We start from the raw sequence: 23162 nt of genomic DNA, 5'->3' as shown, positions 1-23162 counted from the left end.
TTCCCCTCCTGACCTGAGCTGAGAGTTGCACCACCTGCAGTATAAAGAATCCTGGAGTGCATTTTGTGGATTGTGTGATCAGGTCTGCCTGGAGCAGAAATGTATACACTGGTATAAGAGAGACCCCTTGATGGTTGTTCATGCCAAGTGATAATGTTCCCCCACTGATTACCCTCTTATGTTGATATGTCTGAAAGTTGCCCAAGATGACTAAAGGGCCTCCTAACACTTGGCTTTGGATCTGGTTCTGAATAGTAGGATATCTTGAGGTTTGAGCTAGCTTTGCTAGCCAGTCTCAGCCCCAACCATCCATAGCTCCTTGAGAGTTCTTGCATTCTCCCACTTTGCCTCAAGAGCAAGAAGGATTATCTTCCTTGGATCTGCTTGCTCACAAACGTGACATGTAACATCCTCCCCCTGCCAGGATTACCTGAACTGGAACTGGGCGTCACAGATCATCAGTTTCGGCCACCAGAAATGGGGGAGCAGATCCCGTGGCCAGACAACTCCATGACCTCCATCAACCGAGGACCTATGAGCAAATCAGATGAGTAAGTATAGAGTTGTGGGTGGTGTTGTTGCTGTGTTTGTTGTCATTACTTAGTGATGGTTGAAGGGCAGGATTGTGGACACAGAGTAGTATTCGAAAGGAGCAAAGCGTGACTCTTGGTGGGCAAAAGTGCCATCATGTCACAGCCGACTTGTGGCAACCCTATAGAGTTTTCGAGGCAAAACTCGTTCAGAGGTGGTTTTCCATTGACTGACTCCGCATTGCAACCCTGGACTTCCTTGGTGGTCTCCCATCCAAGTACTTAACTAAGGCTGACCATGCTTAGCTTACCACAGAGATCACTTCCCCTGGAAAAAAAATGGCTGCTTTGGAGGGTGTGCCCTATGGCCTTTTGCCCCACTGAGATCCCTCCATTCCCAAAACACCTCCATCTCCATTCTTCACCCCCAAATCTCTGGGAATTTCCCAACCTCTGGAATGTAGAATTTGCCCAGACCATTTTTTTTTTAAATTCAGTTCATTTATTTGCAGACCAGCACCAGTCCTAGGGCCAGATTAATCATGCCTGCAGGCTGCTTCTTGAGACCCGCAGAACCTCACTTCCCACTGCCATGTTTTCTTCCCACATTGCACATCATCAGTGATGTCTTTTGAAGGGACAGTCATGTGTACAGAAACGTGGCAGAAGCCTCTCAGGAACAAGAAAGCAAAAGGAAAGAGTGCAAAACACTTCACAGGCCAGTCAGGAAAGACTTTGTGAACTTGAGGTGTTTCTGCTGAAGAACAGGGAGCAAGAGCATTCACAAGGAAATTCTCAAATGAGACACCAATATGTGATTCCTCCTACTCTGGGCCTTAATTGGGTGAAGAAGGCAAGCATTACATATAGCTGCAACCAGGTCTCTTTTTTTGAGCAGGAACACACAGGTATGCATTTTTGGCTGGCTTGGCATCAGGGACTGTGGCCTAATATGCAAATGAGTTCCTGCTGGGCTTTGTCTACAAAAGAAGCCCTGGTTGCAGCTAGTCCTTAGTGACATTGATTAGGTGTCCAGGGCTCACAGAGGGTTGAAGGGCCCATCAAATCCATACCACATCACCTCATTCCATCTTGCCACTCTCACCATCTTGCTCTGCTGGCCAGAGGAAACCAGTGGGCAAGATTGTTTAAGGATCATGTAACATGTTCTTCCTTGTAGATAGATCAAGATGGATAGCCATGTTAGTCGCTCTGTAGCAGTAGAAAAGAGCAGTGACTCATGAAAGGTCATACCCTGCCACAAATTTTGTTAGCCTTTAAGGTGCTACTGGACTCTTACTATGTTCTCCCTCTGGGGGAGCTCCATGTCTCTTTCTCAGGGAGTTGGAAGGCCTGTTGCAGTTGCAAACATCTTGCCTAAAGAACCACACACAAAAAACCTTGGACTCAGCTGTGGTATCCAACCTTCTGGTTTCCAGACGGTATAACACAAGATGAGATTCCATTGATTATCAATGGCAGGAAGGAGCAGCCTGCTTTTTAATTTTACTCATCAAGAAAATGCTGAGACTCTCTATGGTCCCTGATCCCCTCTTCTTGTAAATGAACCAAGCTCTACCTTTGTATTTAACTTCGGCTAATGGGAGTGTTGTCTTTTTAAATCTCTTGCAGATTATAGGAACTGCTCATTGTCTGCTTGGTTTAGGTCCACACATTGCCACACACAAGCAACTTTCTTTTTGTAAGCAGATATATGGACTGGCCCTTGCACTTGCAGAACTGTTCCAATTTCACCATAGAGTTTTGCCCTCAAACCAAAGCGTCACCACACAATGTCCCCAATGTCATGACATCACTTCCCTGTCCAACCCTTCTCCCAGAACACTCCCTCCCACCCCCTGCTGGTGAGTTGTGGGGATCTGGCAACCCTAACTGGAATAGCCCAGGCTAGCCCAATCTCCTCAGATTTGGGAAACTAAGCAGAGTCGGCTTTGGTCAATATTTGGATCAGAGACAACTAAGCAAGCCCAGGATTACTTCACAGGGCCAGGCAATGGCAAACCACATCTTTTTGTCTCTTGCCTTGGAAACCTTACAGAGTCACCATAAGTCAGCTGCAACTTGACAGCAAAAAGAAAATTGCCATTGACCTGGATTGCTGTATTAAAGTACACTCTGTGCCAGAACATTACCTCCTCGGCTCCCAGTTTTTCCCCATGCTCTCCCATCCACCCTGCCTCTTCTTCACTGTCCCACTTTTTACACAGTATCTTCCACTACTTCCTTCATATAAATTCTGCAAAAGCAATCCAGAGCACCCGGCCCTTTTTGTGACAGAAGTGGGAAATTAAGGAGAGGATCTTAGCCCAGGCAGGGGAGGATATTAGCCCAGGCAGGGACTCACAACGTGTCTCGAGGCAGCAGGATTTAGTGGTCCAAAATCTCCCTTGCCCATCCCCTCCTGCTTCCCCAGATACAAGCCACGTAAGCTATTTTGGAATGGCTGAGGAACTCAGGACACACAGAAGGAGCCCCAGCGCGTGAGCTTTTGAGCAGGAGAGGATCCAGTTGCAGGTTCTTGGCCTCGTGCCCCCATTTTCCATTTGGCACTAAAATGGAGAGTGATATGTAAAGCTCTGTATGGTTCTATTGGTTACGACCCCAGCTTTCCCTAGAGAGCACCGTGACTGCCGGTTGGGGCAGGATCCGTGCTGAATGGGATCGCAGGGAGCTGCTGCCTTCCTTCTGTGAAGAATCCATGCAAGGAGGGCCCACAGCAGAGACCAGCTGCCACAGCTCTTATGACAGTCCTCTGGAAGTCAGGAGGGGGCATTTTTATTTCTCTTTTCACTCTGCCTTTTTTGTGTGTGTGAGGGGGGTGCTTTTGAGGGGGGCTGATTGTGGTGCATGGGGGGGGCAGAGTAGGAGACTATAACTCAAACATGAGTCGGTGAAGAAGAATAAGATTGCTAGGTCATATTTAACTTCCCTTTCTCTATAAAATGTGAAGTTTAAAAAAAAATCCTCATTTTGTTCAACCTCTTCTGCTTCCTCTAATTAAACCTTTTAATGTCTTCCATTCATGGTTTAGATTGTGAGCATGTGTGAAACAAAAATATATATTTGGGGGGGGGGATAGAGGATTAAAAATCACCATGCTCAGGGATGGAGAGGGGCTATAAAATGTCAGTGAACAGGTGGATTTTAATATTCTGGCTGCTCTGGGGCTCAAGGGTATGGGGAGTGGGTGGTTTCCTTGTGTTGTTAGACAGGGGTCTCTCTGGAGCTGCTGCCTCCATTGTTTTAAATGGGAAAACTTGCACCAACCTGTGGTCATATGAAAAAGAACCTCCCTTGTGCGTATTTGAGACAGTGAAGATACAGAGAATGTCAGCCTTAACCTCTTCCAATTCACCCTCATTGCAGAGGTTCTGTTTTTTGCATCTTTATGCAATGCTCTTTTTTAACACCCAGAATTGTTTTTTAAAGAGTACCTGTGAAAATGTAATGTGTGAATGTGGAAAAGGCATCTATCCAGAATGAAAGAGAATGCATGTATCCTGCATGAAAGAAGCCGCAGTTGGCTGCAGCTCTTGCCAGAGTGTGTGTTCTGTGACAAACCCAAGTTTTGTTGCAATGCATGAAAAGCTCTGGAGTTTCACAGTGACCTTTGTTTCTTCCAGAGCAACCATAGATTTTAGTCCTTAATGTGCCACAAGATTATTTTCTGTGTGCATTCCTTCTCTCTTCCAATCCTTGAATCTGTATGTGTGTAAGTCTGCTGCACTATTGCTCGTTTTTCTCTTTTCTGCCCATCGTAGTGAGCAGCGGCCCACAAAGCTTGTCCCATGACTTAGCTGTGCCCCACAAGCAGTGTTTTGTTTGGAAGCCATGCCTTGTTATGGACTAGTTTGCATTCCCTTTCACCCTTCTTCAGCCTCCTTGAGAACCTTGTCTCCCCGCCCCCATGAAGACATATGCGTTGGCAAGGCTGCACGCAACTCGATCAGTTCCAGTTACTTACATATGGTGCTCATCTGGGGCTGAGCAAGTAGACTTGCTGACTCCTCGGGAATTTTTGGCACTGGAGAGTCCCTCTCCTCGGGCTTCTTCATGCTTTCCAGTGAGTGTGGTGCGCCCACCCATGGCACTGCCAGACCCCAAAATCCCATTGACTTATATTAGACCTGTCATCAGGATGTGTCTCATTACACGTTCAAGCAAAGGAGACTGGAAACAGCTATTCAGGTTGGAGAGGGGGAAGGGGGGAGGATGACAGAAGTATTCTCGTTTTCTGCCTGCTGTTGTTCTTACTTTCCCCAAGCCAGATGAAGTTTTAGCTTCCAGGGGTTTCTTATTGTGTAAAATCTAACTACTGTTCCTAGTAACAACAGCAAGCAATAATAATAATTATGCCAGTAACAAACTACACAAAAGAGAAAAGCAGCGGGAGAGGTCACGTCCCTGTAATTTAAAGGGTAGGGACCGGTCAATGTTTGGCTGTTGCAGGAAGCATGACAAGAGGGTGCTGCAATGGGGAGAATGTTGCAGACCTCACAGCATTATTACAGAGGACATTGGGGAGGGGGGGGTGCTCCATCTCTTGGCATGGAGCCCAGATGAATCAGCCACAGCCAGATGGTGGTGCTGGGATCTCATTGGGTGGGCTCTGGGAACTGCTTGGCCCTTTTGACTTCTGGTGCTGGCCCAGTGGATCTTGAGGTGGGAAGGAGTAATAGGAACCTACGAAAATGCTTCATAAAGAGTCAGGCTGTTTATTACAGTGGACTGGCCATGGCTCTCCAGAGTCTCAGACCAAGAGAGTTTCTTTCCCAGTCCTAATTCCAGAGATCCCCATTTTTTTCAAACTAGAGATGCCAGGATTTAGGATCCCACAAGCAAAATGTGTGCCGATCACAAGGATATTGCATAGCAGTTAGCCAGGAAAAGTACAGTGAAAGAGACCAGGGTCCCCACAGACCTACAAACCATCTCTCTCATGTCCTACTTTCATGTTTCACCATTTCTGTACTAGCTTTCTTTTGTTCCCTTCTCCTGCTTTTGTTTTGCCCTCCCTGCACTTGATGGCTGTCCTCTTCCCCCTCTCCAGCTAACTGCTTCTCTTGCCTCCTTTGAGATCTTCCTCAAAACCAAATCTACCTTTCCACAAGACCACCCTTGTATTCACCTGAGCCTCAGCTGTTCTACATTGTGTAATATCCACTCTGCCCTCCTTCTCTTTAGTCCTCTGTCCGTTTCTCAATGTATATGAGCCCTCTGGGCGTGGAGTGTTCCACACAGGATGCAGCATGCCATGAGTGCAGAACAAACAGCAGTCACAGCAGTAAGGGGTTCCAGATTTTAACAGAGGAATCAAATAACATGGCTATAAAAACCACTCAAAGACTAACGTGGGGCTGATATTGTCCCTGGTGAGTGTTTTTCTGCAGACCAGGAGTGATCAAGGACAGTATATGTGCAATTTGGGATTTTTGTACATTCAAGATAAAATTCTGCGGTGAATATTATAATCTCTAATGTGAAAAACAAGATACTGTAGAGCTGGAAAAGATGCAGAAAAGGACAACCCAGCTGTTTAAAGGGTTGGGGACCACCTTCCCAGTGTAAAGAGGTTCAAGTATTTTTGAGACTTTTTGTTTTGGACAAGGAATGGTAAAGTGTGTGTTGGGGTGGGGGGAGAGTTTTGTGAAATTGAGTTTTCTCCCTCTCACATATTGCTAACACTTAAACCGGATTGGCGATAGATTTAGAAGTGATTAAAGGAATTACTACTTTACATACTATAAAATTATGTTTATTTACCCCTTCAGTATTCAGTAAGTAAGTAGCTTAGATGGCTTTAGAAAAGAATGAACAAATGTATGACTATAAACAGTGAAGCATCCATGTTCAGGAGCAGTTTACCTCTGAGGATTAGGTGCTGGAGATGAACATCAGGGGGAGCCGGGAATTTCTGCCAGCAAGCCACATCTCTGCTCCACTGCTTTTATCCACTAGCCTACCTACTACATCAGTTTGTTTGTATGTTTATGAAATACAGTGCAGGAGATAGTTGATAATGTTCTGTGGTCATTCTGAAATGAATGTTGGCCTTGCACTTTTGGAAATCCTGCTCTCAATTTGTATACAGGAGCACTGATTTTTTTTTTTCATTCAGAGAGAGAGAGAAAGAGACCCTGTGTATCAGGATCATCTCAAGGCAGAAAACAGGGAGGCGTTCCAATGACTCACCTTTCCTGTGTTTGCCTTGCTGTCCCTACAGCCAGTGTATTGCTTCTCAGCTGGATGAGCTCTTATGCCCTCCCACCACGCCAGAGGGACGGAATGACGAGAAAGCCCTTCTTGAGCAGCTTGTGTCCTTCCTGAGTGGCAAAGACGAAAATGAGCTGGCAGAACTGGACAGAGCTCTTGGCATTGACAAACTGGTCCAGGTAGGGAGCTGACTCATGCATGTCACAGACCTGGTTTTGATGCGCATTGGAAGGATTTCTCCATATCTGCAAGTCTCAGCCAAATGCAAGGAGGACTCAAAGCACACTGGAAACTAAGCAGAACACAATGGCGACCTTGAACCATATCCTCCAAAGCCTGGAGGCAAAAATCTTCCGGCATTTTTGTTCTGTTCACCAAATGGGAAGAATCAGGTAGAGATAGGCCGCGGTCACACTCACCATTAAATCCATCCCTAACCTGTTGCTATTATACCCCGCAGCTTTTTTACAACAAATTTCCTGATCAGACATCCCTCCATCCTTCAGTTCTAAGCAGCATTGGTCCCGTCGTTGGTTGATCAGAGGTCTCAACCAGACCTCATTTTTTGAGATGGCATTCCACACTCGCGCAAGCACAGTACTGTGGAATATCGTGCTTGGCTTTTTTTTTTAAAGGTGCCAGAAAAGGTGGGCGATCTGCCCACCCCCCCATTTAAACACCCGGAAAGGAAGGGGAAGCCCAGGAGTTCTCTTTGCTGTCTCTCCGCCTGGAAGGTCATCTTCCCCCCCCCCCCATTTAAACACCCGGATGTGGTGTTTAAATGGGGGGGGGGGAGCATGGCAACTCTCTTTGCTGTCTCTCCGCCTGGCGAGGAGATAGCAAAGGTGGGTGATCTTCCTCCCCCCACCCCATTTAAACACCCCACTGTGCTGTTTAAATGGGGAGGGGGGAGCACGGCAACTCTCTTTGCTGTCTCTCCGCCTGGCAGGGAGACGGCAAAGGTCGGCGATCTGCCTCCTCCCCCCCCCCCCCCCCCCGCATTTAGGAAAAGTCCCCTGTGCAAGCACCAGTTTTCGACTCTGGGGTGGTGCTGCTTTCACAAAGTTTTCACGGCAGATTTTTTACAGGGTGGTTTGCCATTGCCTTCCCCGGACATTACACTTTCCCCCCCCAGCAAGCTGGGTACATATTTTACCGACCTCGGAAGGTTGGAAGGCTGGCGCAATGATATCATTTGGAGTGGGCTCTTGCAGGGAAGCGGATGTGCTACAATTGAGTGTTCAAACATAGAAAGTACGCGCGGGAGTTGTTGGAAGCATTCTTATTCTGGATTTCATGTAGTATCAAAAAAGTCCGCATCCCAGTCGTGGCAATTCGGGACACAAACAAGCCAACGACCATTGCCAGATGCTGATGTTTGGACAACCGCATAAAATCCGACATGCATCTGGCTTTCATCTGTGCCTATCTCGTCAGTTTATGCGCGTCTGGCCTTGGCCTTAGATTATCTGAAACAGTTTCAAGGGCCTGAGGATTGCTAAATTGTTCAGCTCTTTGGAAATGCGGCTTCAGCTGTGATCTTCTAGGAAGGCTTATTGCTTTTTCATCCTCATCTATTCAGGGGCTTTCATGGTAATAACACTTTGCTGTTAGAGAGCGAGTTTCAGTGCTGAGAACAATCTGCTTAGATCACTTCAGTAGCTCATACAACAACCTGCTTTATTTACTCTCCTCCCCTATTGTTTGGGGGGGGGGGTGGAGCTGAGATAGAAGAAAGAGTGTGTTGGTTAAGGCCACCTGTGAGGAGCCTCATGGCACAGAGTGGTAAGCTGCAGTATTGCAATACAAGCTCTGCTCATGACCTGAGTTTAATCCTGGCAGAAGCTGGGTTCACGTATCCAGCTCAAGGTTGACTCAGTCTTCCATACTTCTGAGGTCGGTAAAATGAGTACATAAGAACATAAGAGAAGCCATGTTGGATCAGGCCAATGGCCCATCCAGTCCAACAGTCTGTGTCACACAGTGGCCAAAATTTTTTTATATATATATATACACACACACACACACACACACACTGTGGCTAATAGCCACTGATGGACCTCTGCTCCATATTTTTATCTAACCCCCTCTTGAAACTGTCTATGCTTGTAGCCGCCGCCACCTCCTGTGGCAGTGAATTCCACATGTTAATCACCCTTTAAGTGAAAAGTACTTCCTTTTATCTGTTTTAACCTGACTGCTCAGCAATTTCATCGAATGCCCACAAGTTCTTGTATTGTGAGAAAGGAAGAAAAGTACTTCTTTCTCTACTGTCTCCATCCCATACATTATCTTGTAAACCTCTATCATGTCACCCCTCAGTCGACGTTTCTCCAAGCTAAAGAGCCCCAAGCGTTTCAACCTTTCTTCATAAGGAAAGTGTTCCAACCCTTTAATCATTCAAGTTGCCCTTTTCTGGACTTTTTCTGATGCTACAATATCCTTTTTGAGGTGCGATGACCAGAATTGCACACAGTATTCCAAATGAGACCGCACCATCGATTTATACAAGGGCATTATGATACTGGCTGATTTGTTTTCAATTCAATACCCAGCTTTCTGGGGGGAAAGTGTAGATGACTGGGGAAGGCAATGACAAGCCACCCGGTAAAAATACTGCCATGAAAACGTCATGAAAGCAATGTCACCCCAGAGTCGGAAATGACTGGTGCTTGCACAGGGGACTACCTTTACCTTTTTAAAGGCCACCTAGGGAATCCATGGCCAAGGCGAGATTTGAACTGACAGCAATTGAAATACTCTCGCTCAAAGCAGATTTCAAGAGGCTACTCATTACATCTCTTATTTTTAATTTCCCCGAAAGTAAATCTAAACTCAGCAGAGCACATCATCTCACAAGAGGAGCACCCTCAGGTTCTTCATTTCAGACATCTGAAATGTACACCTAAAATGTATGTGTGAATGTGAAAAATATTCTTACATGTGATTCAGATACATTTGGGATGGAGCCAAGGTTGGCTGTGGTTTCCTCTCCAATACCCATGTTGAACTATGCATTATTTGGTCATTGATCAGCAGCCCTGAGAAAACATACCCTGAAGAGTTGCAACTGTATTTGAGAGTCTTCAAGTGCAGCCTTCAAAACGTGCTGCATGTTTTTTGGTTCATTTATGTTACTATCTTGAGTCTCAGAAGACCTCACGCTTCTTTCCTTATTTGAACAGGGCGGTGCTCTGGAAACGCTAAGCGAGAGATTCCAGCCACAGCAAGCGACACCACCACCACCTGCTCTCGTGATGGATCAGAAGCCTGGCATGTATCCGCAACCTTATTCCTCAGCCTCTCCCACCACCAACCTCCCTGGTCCTTTCCCAGGCATGGTGAGGCAGAAGCAGCCTTTTGGTGCCATGCCCGTCCAGGTCCCGCCACCCCGTGGGGCCTTCCCCACCAACATGGGGATGCAGCCCCGACAGGTGCTCAACAGACCTCCAACAGCACCCAACCTGCGGTTGCAGCTCCAGCAGCGGCTCCAGGGACAGCAGCAGGTGAGTGTACATAACTGCTTGGCTGGTCCACAAACCAGGCTTTGCTTCTAGGGCCGCATTAACTTTTGTGTAGCCAGGCAGAAGCTGCAGTCCACCTTACTGGCAGCCTTCCAATTTCACTTCCATATACTGAAGAAGTATACCCCCTCCACACACACACACACTTCCATTTTAATGAGCAGGGGACCACCTGAGAAAGTGCTCCTGGGACCATTTTAACAGCTGTGCCTGGATGATGAAAACTGCTGTAAGGTGTAGTCCATGCACACCTAGCTCCTCTTAGATGCATAAGATAAGCTGCAAACCTGTTTTTGTTACCAGATATTCTCTGACGTGGAATTGGGAGCCTTTGGATATTTGTTCCAGGCATCGTCTGACATCAGAGTTGCAGAGATGGAGGAATAGAGCTGAGGGCTTGTCTTTTTGTTTGTTTGGCCATTCATTGAACTGGGGAAAGATGGCAATCATTCTGTTCCCCTGGCCCTGCCTTCTTCCCATCCTCTAGATGAGAGGATTCCCAACCTTTTCAAGTGTGAGAACCCCTTTTTTAACATCAAAAAAATTCACACTCTCACATCTTATGTTAGTAGTTGTGCTATGAGAGTATTAATTGACTGAAAAAATACAGCATGACAGAACGTTCAAAATGACAATGCTTAGTGTGCATATGGATTAGTGGACACCTTGCAATATCTCCGTGCCCCTCTGTGGGTCCCCAGCCCCTCCAGGTTGAGAACCATTGCTCTAGATGTTCTTCAAGGGCTATGTGAACAACCAGACCTACTGCTGTGGGATCTTCCTGGCAATGCTATGCTACAGATCCCCTTGACAAAAGCATAGGAGAAATCTGCAGGGATTGTCAAGTGGAATACATTTTTCCCCACTGCACCAATTGCTTTTTGTCTGTTTCTCATACTGGTTATTGGTGCAGCCCTCTTTTTTGCACTTATGACAGCCAGCCCTCCCTGTTGGGTGATGGAGAGGGGGTCCTACGTGTAACTGCAGCAGACACCACCCAGCCTTCTGAACTGCAAGGTCTCTCTCATTTCCTTCTCTCTAGTTGATACACCAGAATCGGCAGGCTATCCTGAACCAGTTTGCAGCAAATCCCCCAGGTGCCGTCGGCATGAGGGCAGGCATGCAGCAGCAGATCACGCCACAGGTAAATGTTAAGGAAGGACCCTTCAGTCCCGGAGTTTCTCATTACAGAGGACATGGATACATGGGTAGAGCCAGCCCTTTTGGTTTGTAAATGGTGTCTTCACATAGCTGGGCCTGAGTGCCTAACACATCCTTTGCGCGACCAGTTGGTGCTGTGATTTGCTTTTCTGGTACAGTTTCAACCTGGTGACCTGGTGGGTGGTGAACCTCTTTGCAGTTTTGCTCCATTTTACAGAACAGTGAGTGGTGTTTGCTTGTGCTTGGAAGAAGAAGGGATCGAGGCTAAGAGAGGGGTCAGTTGGTAAACTGTGCGATGCCTGGGCTTAATGCTGTCTGTCAGGGTATCTCCCCTCCTTTGCTGCAACACACTGGGGAAGGGGGGTGTTTGATAGGAGAGATGAGAGTTGACACTTCAGGCTGAAAGGGGGAACTGAATGCTGATTCTCTCCAACCCACAATTGGTCCTGAGTGCATAAGGAATGGGGTGCACAATTCACCAGGCATCGGGGGATAAACCTGTCCTTGGGGTGCTCCGCCTTCAGTGGCTGGATTTTCACTGCACAGGAAAGTGAAGGGGGTGGGAAGAACCTCACTGCATATTTCAAATCAATCTTGTCTGTAAGTGCTTTCCTCCTGTTCTGGGATCTGGAGAACAGATCTTTCCAGGGTTGAGCATAAAGCCATCTTAGGCATTGGTCACTCAAAACCCTCTTATGGTACTTGCATTTTTTTTTCATTCCATTGCACTCACTGCAAACACAGACTGAATGTTTGCTTAACCAGAGGAAGGAAATTTAAAAGTGCAAAAGCTACACGGTTACTCTGCAGTTGCTCCTATACTAGTCACTGGGCATCTGTTCTGCATTTTTCTTGTGTGATTTCAAAAGGGCTTAAGAGAGGGATGCTGGCTCAGTGGCAGAGCATCTGCTTGGGAAGCAGAAAGTCCCAGGTTCAATCCCTGGCATCTCCACTAAAAAAGGGTCCAAACAAATAGGCGTGAAAAACCTCAGCTTGAGACCCTGGAGAGCCGCTGCCAGTCTGAGTAGACAATACTGACTTCGATGGACTGAGGGTCCGATTCAGTATAAGGCAGCTTCATATGTTCACATGAACTTGTTGGTGGTTGCAGTAAGTCCAGTGACCATTCCAGGAGCTTTGGTCAAGCCTGAACATTTTTTGGAAGCAGACTTGAGCCAGTGCTCCAAGTGTTGACTGCGGCTCAACTCCTGACAAGCCTTTCCAGGAGAGTGTGCCCCTGTCTTGTGCCCAGTGAGCAAATCTCTATAACCAAGATTTTCATCAGTTGCATTAACTACACTTGATGGTGTAATCCTCCATGACAAGGTCCCCCAGTGTAGTGCCCAGAGGCACTATGGTACCTACCCCCAAGCTTTTCAGAAAGTGAGTGAGGCCATTGTAAGGCAAGGCTTATTATTGACTTTCATTCAGATAAAAGGGTTTTCCATTGGAAGATCAGGACTTAGTAAGCATGTGGACTTGTCAAGTGTATGATTTCATTCTCCCTTCAAGCTTTCCTTCTCCCCAGGAGATTATGAGGAAGTGTTTAATTGAATTTAATTTTTAGATTTATATCCTGCCCTATCCCGCAAGCTGGCTCAGGGCGGTTTACAACAATAAAACGACAGAGGTAATATCATAAAAACAGACATTATGAAACAGGAGCAGCACAGTAAACAATCTTACAGACACAGGCAGTGTTCCATTTGGTTCAGCCTCCTGTAAAAACCTTTTGAGGCTTGGTTCTGCCTCCTGTGGTACTTGTTTTTGGGATAGTTCTCCATGCCCCTCTCAAAATTCCAAATGTGCCCACAGGCTCAAAAAAGTTGAGGGGCCCTGCTCCACTTTTTGAGGGAACAGTTTGATTCCCAACCTTTTTAGCATGATCAGATGTTTAGTGTGATCAACCCAGCATAGTAGAAGCAATGAAAAAGCAAATTTGTTACTAGAAAAGGGATGATAAAACAAGACAGCCTTACCTAAAAAGTTGCAATGCTTTAACTTAGTAAAATAACAACATGGAGGGGAGTGGGCAAGAGAGAGGTTTGTAAACTGTTAAATAGTGTGGAGAAAGAGAATAGTGAGGGAAAAATAAGTTCTCTTTCAGAATGTTAAAATAATACAGGAGATGGTGATAACTGTGTCATCAATGACTTTTTAAAAAAGTTTTAAATGCAGACGTGGCAGCTAACAGCTGTTGGTAAATGCAGATGTGACAGCCAGCATGACAGCATCCGTATTTAGTGAGAATTTACATCTGGCAGCCAAGATGGTGAGGATTAGCAATAATGGGTAGAAGTCACCATTACATGTTGCTCAAACGTCACTGAAGCATCTGTCTGGCTGCTTCAGGATGGCAGATTGCTGAACTAGATGGGCCATCAGCTTGACCAAGCATCACATTTATTTGCAAAGTTTAATGAAACGTGTGAGCCGGACAAGTGGGAGAAGGAACAGACTTTGGGAGAGTTTCCAACTAGGCTGCTTTGGGGAGGGACACGTTTGTGGGCATAAGGGACTGTGGAACATAAAGGAATGAGTGTTCATAGGACTGTAGTCCAACAGCAGCTGTTCTTCAGCACAAGAGCTGGGGGAGGCGGGGGGGCTGCTGGCATTTCTCCACATTTTTTTTTTGTAAATTAACAGCTGCACTGAAGCCAAGAAGGTGGAATGTTTGTTAGTAGCTGTCGCCTGCAGAGAGCTGGGCAAGTGAGACCCCTCCAGGTTGCGTTTAGCTAGTTCTGAGAGGGCTGGGGGGGGGGGGTGTTGCGTGTGTGTTTATATTTATAGGAGAGTGAGTTTGTCAGCTGACTGGCTGGACCAGCCTACAATTAAACTGCTTTGCCAAATACTCTGTAGGGTTCTTGCAGTGTGTGAGATGGGTTTTTCTTTTATCTCGGGGCCAAACAAATGGCATATTCTGCTTCACTGGATCAGGCCAAGGTCCGTCTCTTCCATATCTCCAACAGCAACCATCCACTCACCTTTAGAAATTCCCTCTCCCAAAGAGGCCCAGTAGTGTGGGCCCGAAAGGAATATTTTCCTTTATAGTTCAGTAGGCATGGCTCATATGTTTGAACTGTATGGATTCTTTTATTGTAAGCATAATTTACCAGGGTGTATCACTTAACTGAGCCATCTTGCTTGCACCTCTCTGCACTCTACTTTGGATGAAGGGGAAAGAGCAAATTCTGTAGGAAGGCAAAATTATTTGGAGCTCTCAGCAGCTGGGCGGGAGGCAGTAGGACTGCACCTGGTGCTGAGCAAAGTTATCAGCCGTGGACCCAGAGCTCTTGAGGTTGCACGTCCCAAGCCTGGTGTAGGAATCTCAGCCAGGGAGGGTGTGAGCCAAATGCCATGGAAACAGATCCGCTGGGGACTGAGGAGTGGTGTTGCAAGGCCAGCAAAGCATTCAGGACTGAGAGGCTCCTAGGTGCAGGAAGGTGATGAAAAGCCTTCTGTCAGCCAAGAGACCAGATTAACTGAATTCATCAAGCTTTTAGGCACAGACAAAATAATCATAGTAAACAAGGTGAGTAACAGACTTCAGCTGTGCACCCAATAGACATAGGGTTCAGTGTTTTGGAGGTGGATTCCCCATGGGGTTGTGCTGTATCTGATTCACTGGCTCTCCCTTTTCTCAAGTTCAGCTGATCTGCCTATGTTAATTCACACTTTTGTAATCTTGTGATTAGAGAACTGCAAGACCCTCTAGGGGAGACAGCCAGTGAAGAGAAACCAGAAACTAGTTCAAAGTGTAACAGTGTCAGGGACTAGCTAACAGGAGCACATCTTGCCTGCTTTGACTGCCAGTTTGTTTCCAAGCTCAACTCAAGGTGCTGGTTATGACCTTTAAAGGCCTTTCTGGCCAAGGACCTTCTTGCCAAGACATCATAAATAGATCCCTCGCTGAGGGGCATTTCCCGGCGCCCCTGAAAGAGGCGCTGGTTCGCCCTCTCCTAAAAAAATGCACAGCAGACCCGGCCGAATTGGCGAATTACCGACCGGTGTCTAATTTACCATTTTTAGGTAAAATCATTGAGAGGGCAGTGGCGTTGCAGCTACAGAGGTTCCTAGATGACACTTCCATCCTTGACCCATGTCAGTCTGGTTTCCAGCCGGGCCATGGGACGGAGACGGTGCTGGTCGCATTAGCAGATGACCTCCAGCGGCAACTGGATCGCGGCGGCGTTGCGGTACTGATGTTATTAGACCTGTCGGCGTCATTTGATACAGTCGACCATCAGTTGCTAAGACGTCGCCTCTCCGACATTGGGGTTAGGGGGTTAGCTTTGCAATGGCTCTCCTCCTTCCTCTCAGGCCGGGGACAAAGGGTGGCCATTGGGGGCGAGCGGTCCCGGAGACACACACTAGATTGTGGTGTGCCTCAGGGGGCAGTTCTTTCCCCAATGCTATTCAACATCTACATGCGCCCCCTTGCCCAGATTGCCCGGAGGTTTGGGCTGGGTTGCCATCAATACGCAGATGACACCCAGCTCTATCTGCTAATGGATGGCCGGCCCGACTCCGCCCTAGGGAACCTGGATCGGGCTCTACAGGCGGTTGCGACGTGGCTCAAGTTGAGTGGGCTGAAGCTGAACCCAGTGAAGACAGAGGTCCTTTGTGTGGGCTGCGGCGCTCTAGGAGGGGAAATAGCTCTCCCAGCTCTCGATGGCACGCCATTGAAACCAGCGCGCCCGGTAAAGAGTCTGGGTGTTTTGCTGGAGCCTTCATTATCAATGGAGGCCCAGATAGCAGCCACTGCCAAGTCAGCCTTCTTCCATCTGAGGCGGGCAAGGCAGTTGGCCCCCTACCTGGAGCGTCACGACCTCGCAACAGTGATCCACGCAACGGTCACCTCAAGATTGGACTACTGTAATGCCCTCTACTTGGGGCTACCTTTGTGCCGGACCCGGAAACTGCAGCTGGTGCAGAACGCGGCAGCCAGGCTACTGTTAGGGCTCCCGAAATGGGAGCACATATGGCCAGGGCTGTGCAAACTGCACTGGTTACCAATTGTATACCGAGTCCAGTACAAAGTGTTGGTTATTACCTTTAAAGCCTTATATGGCCGAGGACCAGCCTACCTGAGGGACCGTCTCTCCCTATATGAACCCCAGAGGGCACTGAGATCAGTTGGGAAAAACAAAATGATTATCCCTGGACCGAGAGAAGTCAAGCTGCAAAACACCAGAGTGCGGGCCTTTTCAGCTGCGGCCCCGGTCCTATGGAATCAGCTCCCAGAGGAGGTGCGGGCCCTGCGGAATCTCGACCAATTCCGCAGGGCCTGCAAAACGGTCCTCTTTAAACAAGCGTATGCCGGCTGCTGAATTAGGACCTAGAGTAACCGTGTCTCAAGATTCTCGTCAGTATAGATACTTAAACTGGCAGGCACCAGCGTCAGAATATTATTATGCTGCCAGATTAATTTAACTCAAACTGTGAATTTTAAATTTTTTTAATTATTAACGGGTTTTTATAATGTTTAGATGTTTTTACTGTTAACTAAGTCTTATCTATTACCTATTGTTATACATGTATAGATGTTGTTAGCCGCCCTGAGCCGCCTCGGCGGGGAGGGCGGGATACAAATAAAATTTATTATTATTATTCTTTCCCCATATGTGCCTGTGCACCATTCAAGGTCCACTGGTGGCCACCTTCCGACTGTCTGCCTGCTTAAAGGGGGGGGGCAGCCTCTCACCTGGCATCCACCAGAGCCCTCTCCTTTCTCAGAAGTGGCTTCTGCCTTGTGGAATGGGCTCCCTGAGAAATTGAGGATGGCAGCAACCCTCAGAAACTTCTAGGCAAGGGGTGGCCAAACTTGCTTCATGTAAAAGCCACACGGAATAAATGTCAGATGTTTGAGAGCTGCAGGACATGAACATCAGATGTAGGTAGGTAGGTAGGAAGGAAGGAAGGCAAATAGATGGGGCAGGAGGGAGAAGTGGAAAGAAAGCAACTTAATACATTCTCCAACCCACTGGCTGGCTTGACTTGGAGAAGTGATTTAAAGAAATAGATGCCTTCTCCAAGCTGGCCAACAGGATAGAGGGGGCTTCAAGAGCCACACAATATGTGTGAAAGAGCCACATGTGGCTCCTGAGCCACAGTTTGGTCACCTCTGTTCTAGGCTGTGCTGTAAAGAGATGCTGGGGGTTGGGGAGATGCTGTTCTGGGCTGGAGCTCTGGGCTTTAAAATCAGAGCTAAGCCCTGATGAGCCCCCTGGCACAAATGCAGCCATGGAATTCTGCTGTGGTTTTTAATGGGGTGTGTGCTACATTTGTGGAGGGGGACTTAATGGGGGTTAATTTAGTTGTAGATTGTTTTTAATTTAAAGTGCTGATTAGTTTCTGAGCTTAATGCTGTAACTGATTTTATTATGATTTTAGCTGTTTTGTTTGTTTTATTATCATATATTTGATGTACTCCGCTCTGAGCCCCCAAGAGGGAATGGGCAGAATACTAATAAACTAATAATAATAATTTAGAATTGCAAGCTGCCTTGAGCCACAAGAGAAAGACTGGGAATAAATACTTTAATGAATAGGTATTGGTGGTGGATTTGTTTGTAGAGGATTCTGCCTTAGGACAAAGGGCTGGTATAGATGAGCTTCCTTGTCCCTTTCCATCCTGTCACTCTTCGGATGACTCCTTGCACATTTTCTTCAGCAAAACGGTTGATACCTCCATGTTCCAGTGGAGGACGCTAGCCCCTTCTTTCCCTGAACCTCACTGTTTTCTCTGTGCTTTTCTCCCTCCTCTTTTACCTCAGCCCCCCCTGAACGCACAGATGCTGGCTCAGCGCCATCGTGAACTCTACAGCCAGCAGCACCGGCAGAGGCAGCTAATGCAGCAACGAGCCATGTTAATGAGGCAGCAGCAGAGCTTCGGGAACAACCTCCCACCCTCAGCAGGGGTCCCTGTGCAGCTGGGGGCTGGCCGCCTCCCCCAGGCTCCCCCGCAGCAGTTCCCCTTCCCCCCCAGCTATGGTACGAATCCAGGAAACCCCCCTACCTCCACCAGCCCATTTTCACAGCTGGCACAAAACCCTGAGGCGGCATTGGCCAGCCGCAACAACATGGTGAACAGGGGGATGATGGGAAACGTCGGAGGACAGTTCGGCTCTGGGATGAACCCTCAAATGCAGCAGAACATCTTCCAGTACTCAGGCTCAGGTGAGTCTTGGGCCAGGCCCTGCTAAGGGGTAGTCTTACATTTTGCTGAGGGAAACAGATGGTGGGCTTAGAACTATTGGCTTGGTTGTTCAAGACTTCCCCTCCAACTCTGGGACAGAAAATAAGACTCATAGTTCTCTCCGGGAGATGTGTTTGTTTTCTTACTCACATTTTTTATTCCACCCTTTCTGCAAGGAGTTTGAGACCGTAAACATTTTATCCTCGCTACAACACTCTGAGGTAAATTCAGTTGAAAAAGAGTCGCTTATCCCAGACACCTGAGCATGCTGGCAGACTTGAACTCAGATCTCCCCAACTGTAGTCCAGCATGCTGACAACCATACATCACTGGATCTCAAAACTGCTGATTCCAGGAGTCAAGTCTGAGAAGACAGTAGCTTCGCTAAGTGAGCTTTTGGCAGAGCTGAGCTTTGGACCGAGGCCTTTCTCGTTCTAGCCTCTTAGCTTTTGTGCTTCATCAGTGCTCTGTACAAAGGTGGTCAGGGGTGGACAGGAGTTTGTTCAGTGGTTGCCAGTCATTCCGTCAGATATCACTGCCTGCAGGGTTTACACTCATCCCCACTAACATCTCTGATCAGAGAGGGCTTGCAGGGATTTTGTGGTGTTGTTAAAAACCCCACAGAATTTGTTTGACTAGATATTCCAGTGGAAAGAAAGAAGTGATGGTTGGGGAGTAGTTGTGGCTCAGTGGAAGAGCCTGGGTTTGGCATGCAGAAGGTCCCAGGTTCAATCCCCAGCATCTCCAGTTACAAGGACCAAGTAGGTGATAGAGAGTCAAGAATTACCCGAAGCCTCTGTTGTACCACCTTCAACTCTATTCTCTCATTAGTTGTTAGCAATTAAGTTGTACTGTTCCGGGCTGGAGCTCTGGGATTTAAAATCAGCGCTAAGCCCTGATGAGCCCCCTGGCACAAATGCAGCCATGGAATTCTGCAGATGGCAGTCAGGCCCAAGGCTGCTTGTTGCATAACTAGTTTTCTCAGTCAAAAATGGAGTTTCAGAGTCACTGAAACACCAGAACGGGGCAGGATTTCCAGCAAATCTTGGCTGTAATCTCCTGAAGATAAAGCAAAGTCATTGCCTAGTAGTCTGTTGTACCAGAGGCCCAAGCTAAGGGTTGTTGCTCTCTTTTCCCCCCAGGAATGAGTCAGCAAGGTGAGGCTGCTTTTGCCCCATCACTCAGTCCCAGCAGCCCCCTGATGTCACCACAGCTCCCTCCTTCTCAGAGCCCCATGCTCCAGCCAGCCCCACCCACGCCTGGGTACCAGTCACCGGACATGAAGACCTGGCAGCAAGGAACCATGGGGAATAACAAGTAAGCACCAATCTGAGGTGGAGACACTCCTGATTTTCATGTTCCAGACCTTGGCAAAGCTTTTTCAGCAACAGATCCATGCCTTTTTAGATCCCTGTTAATCAACAAAGTGGTTTTACAGGAGGTCACTTTCCAGAGGCAGTTGGGGGGCGGTGGGCTAGGGTTTCGCCCTCCACAGCTGCCACTCCAGGTGTTCCTGCCATTTAGGTGACAACCAGCATCCCAAATGGCACCCTTTGGCGGACTAATTATGGCCCTGAGGTCGCCAGTGCTGATACCCATCTTATAGAGATGTCCAGAGTTCACCACCCCCAGTTTGTTCAGCTTCTCCTTGAATGTCATGAATTGAGCTGTTCATATTCTGCACCTCTTAAGATTTTCTCTCCTGGGTTTGCCAAAGCACTGCCATTCAAAAACCTCAAGGCAGAATTGCAATTCACACAATCATTCTTCTTAACTCAAGCAGAATTTCCTTTTTTAGTCGGTGTTTGTCAAGGTGACTGTCAAGACAGTTGTCAAGGGGCTTCCTTCCCACTTTCTTCTCTCTAGCACATGTGAGCAGTCACTTTAGCCCCCAGTCTCCCTGGGCATGTGTCCCAATCAGTCATGGGAATCTGGGACTTGTACCAGGCTTTATATGACCGTATTCTACATGGCACAGTTCCCTATCTGTAACTCCCCCCCTCTCTTTTGTCTATAGTGTGTTTGGTCAAGCTGGGCAAACCCAGCCCCCACCAAACCAGCAGGGAATGTACAACAACATGAGCATCACGGTCTCCATGGCTGGAGGGAATGCCAACGTCCAGAATATGAACCCAATGGCTGGACAGATGCCAATGAGCTCACTTCAGATGCCTGGCATGAACCCGCTTTGCTCAGAGCAGGTTAGTGCAACCAACAATGTCTTCCTTGTTCTCCTGCAGACTCATTTGAGCAGGTCCCAGCAGGTTGATGCTTTCCCCCCTCACAAAGAGCATGGACCTCATAATTGTACCAAGGTGCTCGCCTTGAGAATTGACTGGCACCAAATGAAAGACTAGAGGTTGAAGAACAGTATTAAATCAATGCTGTCCTAAATAGGAACCAACCTAGGTGTTCCATGGTAGGCTTGAAGCTGGGAACCATGATCTCTGCCGAAAAACTAAAAAGGGGATGTACCTGGAGGGGAGAGAAGCGGTGGGTAGAGCTAGAGTGCTGGAATCTTCCAACAAGTCCCATTCTTTCTACGTGTTTCTCTGCCCCAACTCTGGAAAGAGGAGAAGCAGCAGGCAGCTGGAAGTGTTGAGTGCTTCTCCCCTCCAGATCACCCCCTTCCCCTGCCATTTCTATATAAATGTTCAGTATTGATCTGATCTCCAGACTTAGGCCTTCAGTCAAAAATCTAATTGCAGAATACAAAACAAGAGGTATACAGGCTTAATATGTGTTGTTAAAGGCCTTGGGGGGTGGGGTGCGCGTGCATGCGCACGTGCCTTCTGCCTAAAGTTTCAGTCTAAAGTTCTTTCCCAGAATCTGGGAGGGATAGGAAGACTTATTTTCCACACTGGAAGTTTTCAGGGATATCCCGTAGTGTAATGTTTAAGACAGATTTCATATGGCAGTCTTACAGTGTGAATGTAAGAATGCTCATGCACATTCCAAGTGCCTCTTTCCCTCATTCTTTGGCAATATCAACTTCAGTGAGAGTAATTAACAAGAGGAGACTGAAAGGTGAAAACGGTGCCATAAATTGTAATTTCTGCATTATGTTGGTGTGGCCCTGAGATTACTATCACGTTTTGTATAAATCAAAAGTTTGGGCCTTTTTTTTTGGCTCATCTTCTTTTACAAACTCTCTTGTGAGTTGCTCCAGGAGAAGAATAGTAGCTGAGTGGTAGGGTATAATGCAGGCTGTATCCTTTGCATACTGAAGGTCCAGTCCCTGGCATCTCTACATTCAGGGAACCCAGGTAGCCCTGCAGTTAAGGATCAGGATGGCTGAAGAAGCTGCTCATCCCATGAGAACTTGCCTGCAGGTTATCTTCTTCATCACCATCAGCCGGGTGAACAAATACCAGAGAGGAGATGCTTTCTGTTGATGCTCCAGGGCCTTCAAATTCCCATCCACCAGGCTCCGGGAGGAGATGTTTTTATCTACCCAAGCTTTAGGAGGGTGTTTTTTAAAAAATTCAGCTTTCCAGTTATAATGTATTAGCATTTCCTGTGACAGAATGTAAAGAATTTAAATATCTTCTTCATGGTCTCTGTGCAGTCCCATAAATGGGTTATCCGCCAGGATCGAACCTGACCTCGGAGAATTCAAAGCAATCTTGGAGCGTTAATTTTGGCCCGCACTTCCTCTCGTCCTGGGGAGGAGGCATCCATTGCGCATGCCTAAACAAGAGGGAGGCGCTTCACCCACCCAGTTTTTTCTTTACCGCCGCCTGGGATAAACCTACCTCGCTGAGTCTCCTCTATTCATCGCGATCTTCATCCTTCTCCTGTACTATTTCCTCACCGTTCGTCTCTTTCTTCAACTCACTGGTATCGTAAAAAAATATATATATTATTATCCCTCTCTTCTCCTTTGGCCTTCGTCCCTCTCCTTCCCCCCGCCCCCCCTCTCCCGGGCAGATGGAAGGAAAAGACAAAATCACTTTTAAAAAGTGTGTTGAGTGCGCCTCAAAAATCCCATCTACCGACGGACATTTTTTATGCCTTTTCTGTCTGGGTGAGGCTCATCGTACCGACACTTGCCTGCATTGCAGCCAGTTTGGGAAGCGAGTGAGAAAAAACCGTGCGGCTAGACTCAGAAGTCACTTGTTAGAGTCCTCACTGCGCCCTACTATTCCCATACTTCGGGATCCCAAACCTCGCCATCTTCCCTATCTACTCAAAAGGGAGTGGCTTGACCGGCAGCTTCCGTGGCCTTGGTTCCCAGCAAGCTTAAGCCCAGGAAACATTCGAAGAAGTCTGACAATTCAAGGAAGAGACATCGCACAGAATCGACTTCTAAAGACCCTTCGACTTCGACATCACAAAAAACTAAGTCTAAGACAAGCCATAGACTCTCGGATTCGAAGTCTCCAACAATGACTTCTGCATCACACCCGACTATCGACACCGCAACCTCGGTATAGACAGCACCAACTCCATTGGAAGTCTCAGTGCCCATTGATACCGTACCTCTCGAGGTCGTACACATTCATTCTCGGTCCC

The 23162-nt window shown here is 47.4% G+C and overlaps 1 protein-coding gene across 4 annotated transcripts in view; it reads left to right on the top strand.

The window, feature by feature from the left end:
• The window catches only part of NCOA1 (nuclear receptor coactivator 1), a 270074-nt gene that overhangs the window by 235545 nt on the left and 11367 nt on the right, over positions 1-23162 (top strand). For all 4 annotated transcript variants that reach the window (XM_060250341.1, XM_060250351.1, XM_060250332.1 and 1 more), the window contains exons 13-19: positions 425-551; positions 6775-6943; positions 9950-10270; positions 11331-11432; positions 18226-18628; positions 19790-19964; positions 20665-20848. In XM_060250341.1, the coding sequence (XP_060106324.1) occupies positions 425-551; positions 6775-6943; positions 9950-10270; positions 11331-11432; positions 18226-18628; positions 19790-19964; positions 20665-20848 (1481 nt within the window). The remainder of the gene's footprint in view (positions 1-424; positions 552-6774; positions 6944-9949; positions 10271-11330; positions 11433-18225; positions 18629-19789; positions 19965-20664; positions 20849-23162) is intronic.

Source organism: Heteronotia binoei, chromosome 1, assembly GCF_032191835.1.
Source record: "Heteronotia binoei isolate CCM8104 ecotype False Entrance Well chromosome 1, APGP_CSIRO_Hbin_v1, whole genome shotgun sequence".
NCBI lineage: Eukaryota > Metazoa > Chordata > Lepidosauria > Squamata > Gekkonidae > Heteronotia > Heteronotia binoei.
Note: the sequence above shows the minus strand (reverse complement) of the source record. Positions and strands in the feature narration are given on the sequence as shown.